The 7,187-nt window shown below is 37.9% G+C and overlaps 1 protein-coding gene across 1 annotated transcript in view; it reads left to right on the plus strand.

The window, feature by feature from the left end:
- The window catches only part of CLCN4 (chloride voltage-gated channel 4), a 37,873-nt gene extending 32,506 nt beyond the window's left edge, over positions 1–5,367 (plus strand). Inside the window, exons 11-12 of the mRNA XM_056499302.1 lie at positions 1,159–1,375; positions 2,749–5,367. Of these exons, the coding sequence (XP_056355277.1) occupies positions 1,159–1,375; positions 2,749–2,839 (308 nt within the window). The 3' untranslated portion in view covers positions 2,840–5,367. The remainder of the gene's footprint in view (positions 1–1,158; positions 1,376–2,748) is intronic.
- The last annotated feature ends 1,820 nt before the right edge of the window (positions 5,368–7,187 follow it).

Here is a 7,187-nt window from a genome sequence, read left to right on the forward strand (position 1 = left end):
AAATGTAAAAAAAACTGCAGCTGAAACATGTTGGAAACCATCACTGTCTACACATTACAAGTCACAGGAGCAGGTTTCTCACTCTGATTGATGGCAGAGTGTTCCAAGAGTATTCACATGTACTTGGAGAATGAGTTGCTGTACCTCTCAGGAGCAGAAGCAACTTATGTTACTTGAAAGTAATAATTTAACTATTTCCAAGAATTTATAAAAAAAAAGTTAAACCCTCAGAGCCAAGCCCATGATATGCTTATTCTGGGGAGAGAAAAGTTGTCTGTCATTTGGTATCTGTCTCATATAATGTTTATACCCTGTGGTGCTGAGTAGAGATGAGGTAAACACTACAAAGAAAATAAAGGACTCCAATGGTAAGTCTTGGAGCATGCTTTAAGTAAAAGGCTCACAGTGATCATGCAAAATCCAGATGTAGTGTGAGGCTCACTTCATAGTTTGATCAAAGTATTAATGATAGGTTTTGAACTTCTGAAAGTGGTCACATATGTGCTGTTTACCCCTGTATTTTTCTCCCTTTATTATTTTTCCTTTAAGTAAGAAGCTAATTTCTTCTTCCTTCTTAAAATCTAGATATGCAAACTATTTAAGGCATTAAGTGTAAACCCACAAAATTTACCCTGCATGCCAGCGAGGTGTGCTGATCTAGAACAACACCCACACCGTCCCTGGATCCCTGGAATGTGCATTTGTCTTTCCCCAGCTTGTGTTCATAAATCCATTCACCATGTCCACATTTTCCCAACTCCACTGAAAAGTTTTGCTCTGAGCCAGTTGGGATCTTTCACAGTTGTTGACTCCACTCCTTCAGGCATGTAATAAAGTTTCTGTTGTGATTCTCATAATGGAGGAAATTATATACAGTGATTTGAATTTAACAGAAATTGGATTAGTGAAGTTTGTGAATGCAATGAGCTGCATATTTATTCAGAAAAGCATTATCCCAACCAAAGAAAAGTATGTCCCTATAAAAATATCACATTTGCTTCGAGGGAGCAATGTCTCAAGGAAATTCAAGGTTACTTGAATTAAATTTCTGTGACTTCAGTATGTTAAAGACAAAATCAAACATTGCTTTCCAAAAGAGGAATTATTTTTTACTATCAAGCTTAATTCACTATCCACACCAATTTTTGTGTTGTACAGAGAACGCAAGACAGCGTCAGGACGGGGTGGTGAGCAACTCCATCGTGTACTTCACCGAAGACCCCCCAGAGCTGCCCCCCAACAGTCCCCACCCGCTGAAACTGCGGCGCATCCTCAACCTGAGCCCCTTCACCGTCACTGACCACACGCCCATGGAAACCGTCGTCGATATTTTCCGGAAACTCGGGCTCCGGCAGTGCCTGGTCACTCGCAGTGGGTGAGTAGGTGACACTCAAGTGAATATTTAATTTTGGCTTATTTTGTGAATGGATGAATAAGGGAACCTTGCCCATGTCTCTCCTGGGCAGCAAAAGAAGTCAGATTCAGAACCAAAATGGTGCATGCAGGGTGTTATATTTGATCCTGTTCTCCCGTATCCCTTAGTGTATTCTCACTAAGATAAGGTAAAAATAAATACAAAATAAACTGTTCTGACTTCCACTATCATTCAGTTTTCAGAAGAGGCAGATCTGGGAAGAAGTTTGCAAAGAATATGCCTGTTTTGAGACATCCAGCTAGATTACGTGTTTGTGAAAATTGTGATAAAGGTGTCATTGGAGGAAAATTAATCTGCTCAACTTTCTTTATTGGATAATGGAAAGATGTGTAAACCAAAGGCCTTCAAATAACAGCTGAAGGAAGTGAAACATGAAATCAGGGGAATAAAAAGCTGCAACATGTGGACTAGACATAACATCCCATAGTTCTAATGGAATTTGAGATATTTGGGCATCATGGCTCATCCCAGGATCTAATGATAACAGGATAGCCAAACCACAGCCATCCCTTCCAGACTAAAATGTATTCCTCTGTTAAAAAGTCTTTTTGTTATTCAAAAATATTGCATATCAGTTGTTACTGTCAATGCAGTATCCTCAGCATAAAGAAAATAACCATTATTGGGACACAGATAAAGGTTCTGATTTTAGATGCCTGGATTCAGAAATTTAGATCTGGAGTTTTACCACTTACATGAAATGAAAGGTGGAAAAACTGTTAACAATGACATAGTTTCAATATTCAGTGCCTAATGATCTTCAAGGACTGGAAGTAAAAGCTCTTTAATACTGAAAGTTATGAAATTTTTGACTCTTGGGGCCAGACATCCCATAGGCCTCACCTTTCTTGACAGATATAAATCATTTAGGTTCACATAAATGAGAAATTATCATTTAAATGTGAAGGAATTATGCTGTCAGGCAGTGAGAGTTTCAGAAACCCTGTGCTTTAGCTTACTTTGTGTATTACCAAGCACTGATACCTCAGGTTTGACTGTGGGTTCTCTGCAGCCTGAGTCTAAAGAAACTTATTATTTTGTTGTATGAAGTATTAGTTGTTGTAGCTTTTCACTCAGTCATGTTCCCAACAAAAAGAGGTAATAAGCCAAAGTGTTTAACTTAATTATTGTGGCTGGGGTTGTAGAAATACATAAGGTGAAAATACTTTTATAAAAAGATAATAATTGGGGAATAGATGAGCTGGACAGTACTGTATGGAAGCATTCCCAAAATGTCACTGCAGCTGAACAGGGAAAAAACCTGGATGATATATGAGATGATTGTTGACTTTTCACTCCCTTTTCTCCTATAGGAGGCTGCTGGGTATCATAACTAAAAAGGATGTATTAAGACATATGGCTCAAATGGCAAACCAGGACCCTGAATCTATCATGTTTAACTAGACTGGTAAAGAAGAAGAAAGTAACCCCAAAGGAATCCCTTCTAGATTAACATGAAGGCTGTGTTTGGTGTTTCATCTTGCTTAAAGAAGAAAAGGTGATGTATATGAAGAATGGCCTCTGATATGCCTCTGACAGAGGGAGTGGGTGCAGGACAGCAATTATTTAATGAGGAAGGCAGTTTAGAAGCTCTGAGCAGCTGCAGACACCAGGCTGTGTTTCCTTAGTGAGATTCCCAGCAGCTCAATTGCAGTGCTGGGTGTGAGAGATGTGATGTTTAGAGACAAAGAGCCACGAGCACCAGTGGGAGGCATCAAGGTCACAGCAACTCATGAGCCAGGTGTGAGGAGTAGCTGACACTGTTTGTGTACAAGCTGCTAAGAGATATAAAGGTTTGTGTTCCCAGCCAGAGAGTGTAGATGAGTGATGTCAGTTGCTTTCTTACTGGAATCATGGCTGTTTGTTTGCTACTGAGTTATACCGTTTTCATGACGGGCAAAAAAATGGCAGATTTTTAAATGAAAGATTTTGTCATTTTAATTTATTTTGTAAATGTTTAATGAATCAAGACTGGAGTTTAGTCTTAAGAAAAGAGTAAAGTTTTGCCTCAAATCACTTTAAAATGTAGTGTCCCTTGCTCCCTGCTTTAGTCTTTGAATTTTATACTGCTTAGCATTTCTGCCAACCAGCTTCCCCTTATTAATGTTGAAATGGGATTTATTTGTAAGAATTTATTATCTCTCTATGCAATTTTGCATACAAGTACTGTAAAATTTAGTATTTTGTGGTTTGCTGTGGTAACTGGAAAAAACATAGAAGCCCATAAAATAGTTTTCAGAAGCACTAAAAGGACAGTTGTCTCTCATCGGTGTTAGTGACAAAAGATTGAATCCTTCACCTGCCTTCCCTTGTGTACATCACAATTTTTCACAAATGAATGACGTTCTGCATTGATTCTTGGTTCCCCATTTAAGTCCTTTTTGTCATTGCTCTTTCTTAGCATTTGTCTGCACTTGCCAAGAGATTGCTGAAATTAATTTAACAGTCATAGACACTTATTCTGTAAGAGATCTACTTTTTATGCACTCATCAGTCATAGGACTGTGGAATTCCTCTCCACAGCACTGTGGCTGGATAAGATCAGAGGGACTGAGAATGCAAATGATCATAGAAAAGCTTTAAGTATATATCTGTTTGCACCAAGAACATAAGATTTAACAGACCCTGGTAGAGACCTCAAAGTCACTCAGGTAAAAATGTTACATTTCCTTGTTCTGGCCCTACGTGATATAAAGAGGGTCAACCCTTTAGTTAATACTGCTATCAGTAACAGAATAACAAACTGTACTCCCTGTAACACGTAATTCACACTGCCCAGTGTTTGCCTTATAGATGTAAACATAAAGATGGGAGAAAGGTTGTTTGTGCCCTGAATCCCCTTCAGACCTCCTGGTCCCTTCATGTAGGCATCTAAGACCTCTGGTACTTTTGTTCAAATGAACTTTCATGCCAGAACAGCCTGTTCCCTACCCCAGCCCAAACCCAGACTGCTGAGCTAACATGTAGGCAATGTGCATGATTATTGTGTCCCTGACTGAGACAACTGCTCAGGTGCACCCTGAGCTAGATGCTGAAGTTCTGTGTCACAAATTCCTCCTCTTATCTCCAGTGACCCTGCTTCCTTCTGGCATGTGTCCCACTGCATTCACACGGAGTTCAACCCAAAAAGAAAAGGAAGTAAAGGGATAATTTTAATCTGTTAAGTACTCCACTCAACAATGATGTTTGCAACAGACTGACATAAATATACGTAGCTCTGGCCAAAGCCCATAAATATTTGTGTATACTTTTTGTTAACTGGACAGCTGCAGTACAATGTATTATTAAAGGGATATTGTTAAAACTATGTCAACTATAGGACTGAGCAACCTCTTTCTTCTGAAAATAGGAAATACAACATAATGTGGTTATTATATTTTTCTGTGAAGCTGTCAGTAGCCAAACTCATAAAAAACCAAATCAACAACAACACTCATAAACGCTAGATTCCCTCATTTGAACAGAGATGCCATCATAAAATCAGTTCATTCCCACAACTAAACCAAAGTGGGGCACTATACAATTGTCAGTTTCTACCCATAACTTCTAGAATCTAAGGGATGTAGACTAAACTAAAGAGGTTGGCTTTTGAGAGCAATCTCATTCTTGGATTAAAACTGTATGACCATGTTCTACTTTCCATGTTTGCTAACAGGAACCAATATAATGTATCAACACTGAAAAGCATTATCATTTTCTGAGAAAAAGACATGGACTTGTCTAACTGAGGTTAATCTAGCTATGAATACAAATTCACATATGTATTGACTTGGCTTATCAGTTAAACTCAGTCTGTGGTTAATTCACATTAATACCCAGAGGCCTGACTTACTGAAACCAAGTCACCCCTGTGATAGCTTGTTGCCTTGCCTTCTTAGACTGCTTAGGAGGAGCTCTCAGAGCTTAAAAACATGATCTAAAAAACCAACATGGTGGTTTGTAGCAAACACCAGCAGAAGGAATTGAGATTTATGTAGTTACTGTGAATGCAGTCTGACCCTGGACTATCACCCAAGTAAAAGGCAGGCAAATGTGTGTAGCTCCCTTCTACCAAACACATTCCTTTCCAGATGGAAACCTTTAAATACCTAAGGGCTCAAGGGAAAAACCTTTGGACATGTAGTGCTGCTCCTTGTTCCAGTGTCTGTTCAAAAGATGTTAAACCAGAGCAGGAGCTGCTCTCTGGCTGCCCAAGAATGGCACACTCAGGGACAACTTCAGCTGCTTGGTGTTATCATCAAGGCTGAGGCTGATGCTAGAATGACATGGAGGACTTTGAAAGAGGACAGACTTTGCTAATTAGAAAACTTCCTCCACAATACAGCCTCTATTGCTCCTCACACTGTCTGAAAGGGAACACCCTTAATATAAATTAATAACATGCTTATCTCAGAAAATGCAGTTATGAGGTAATGATTTAATTTATTTCCCCATAACAAGCCCATTATCAGGCACTGTTTTCCATCTGTATTCCAAAATTTGTCTCAGAATGCACTGAATAGACTCCAAGAGGCATAGATCTCAGAATGCACTGAATAGACTCCAAGAGGCATAGATCTCAGGCCTAATTATTTATTTGAGTTTGTAGAGCTTAAAATAATCACGTAGCATTATCAATCTGAGTTACATGAGTATTTTAGTTTATACTGCTGACTTTATGAAACCTCAAATCAGTCCTTCTAGTAGCTGGCTTTCAAAAATGCCCAACTAAACTAAACAAGGGAATAAAAATCTTTGAATGATGGAGGTTCAGTATTGTACCTTTGTTTTGCATGAACTGTGTTAAGTTACATTCAGCTTCTGATGTGTAATTGAAGCAATCTGTAGCAGAAAGTTCAATAATAAAGTACAGAAATAAATGACATTAGACAGACCCTTTGGCTGTCCCAGTAATACTAATTATTAATTCTTATACTTTGAAGAAGCAGAAAAAGAATGTTTAAGGATTACAGAAGACTCACTGATTCTGTGTTTGAATGACACTATTTTATGACTATAGTTTTGCTTCAGCTCTGTTTGTTATTTTGGTTTTTTTTAATTGTAGAAAACAGTGTATATGTTGCACCTTATAAAAACAATGTTTGGACTCTATTTTTAAAATAAAATTGATTTACAGTACTGGAAACATTTCTTGGATATCTTATTAATTGGAAAATTATTTAACTTAATTACTCTATGATTTCCTTTTCTCACTTTTAGGGATAACTCAAGCCTATGTTCTAGAGATCTAGGATACCACATTCAATTATAGGTAAGGTAGACTTCAGATAATCAGCCTTGCCAGTTGGCTATTTTATTTTCAGAGAAAAACATTTTTTCTTCAGCATCAGATATACCTTAGAAATCTAAAAAGAGAAGAAAAACAATTTATCTAACAGGTTGTTCTGTCTACAATGATCATGAAACTTTAAAACTAGATGTTGCAAAGCCCCTATAATATATTTTTGTATATATTTTTCAATTGAATTTTAATTCAGAGCTAAAATCAAACACTGAAAATGACAGGTTCAATCATCCCCATTTAATTGGATGAAACATACCCTAAATCTCTGTCAGAGGCTAAATTCCAGGTAGTAGCAAAGAATATGGACTTGATCCTGATCAGCATGCTAGCTAAGGTGAACATGCTAGTGATATCCTAGTTCCAATTAAATTACTCATTTCAGGAACTGGTTTTGGGAGTCCAATGGCCTTCAACTCATTCCATAGATTGCTGTGCCCTTAACACAACCAAAAACACACACCAAAAACC

This window comes from Oenanthe melanoleuca, chromosome 1 (genome assembly GCF_029582105.1).
Source record: "Oenanthe melanoleuca isolate GR-GAL-2019-014 chromosome 1, OMel1.0, whole genome shotgun sequence".
Classification (NCBI taxonomy): domain Eukaryota; kingdom Metazoa; phylum Chordata; class Aves; order Passeriformes; family Muscicapidae; genus Oenanthe; species Oenanthe melanoleuca.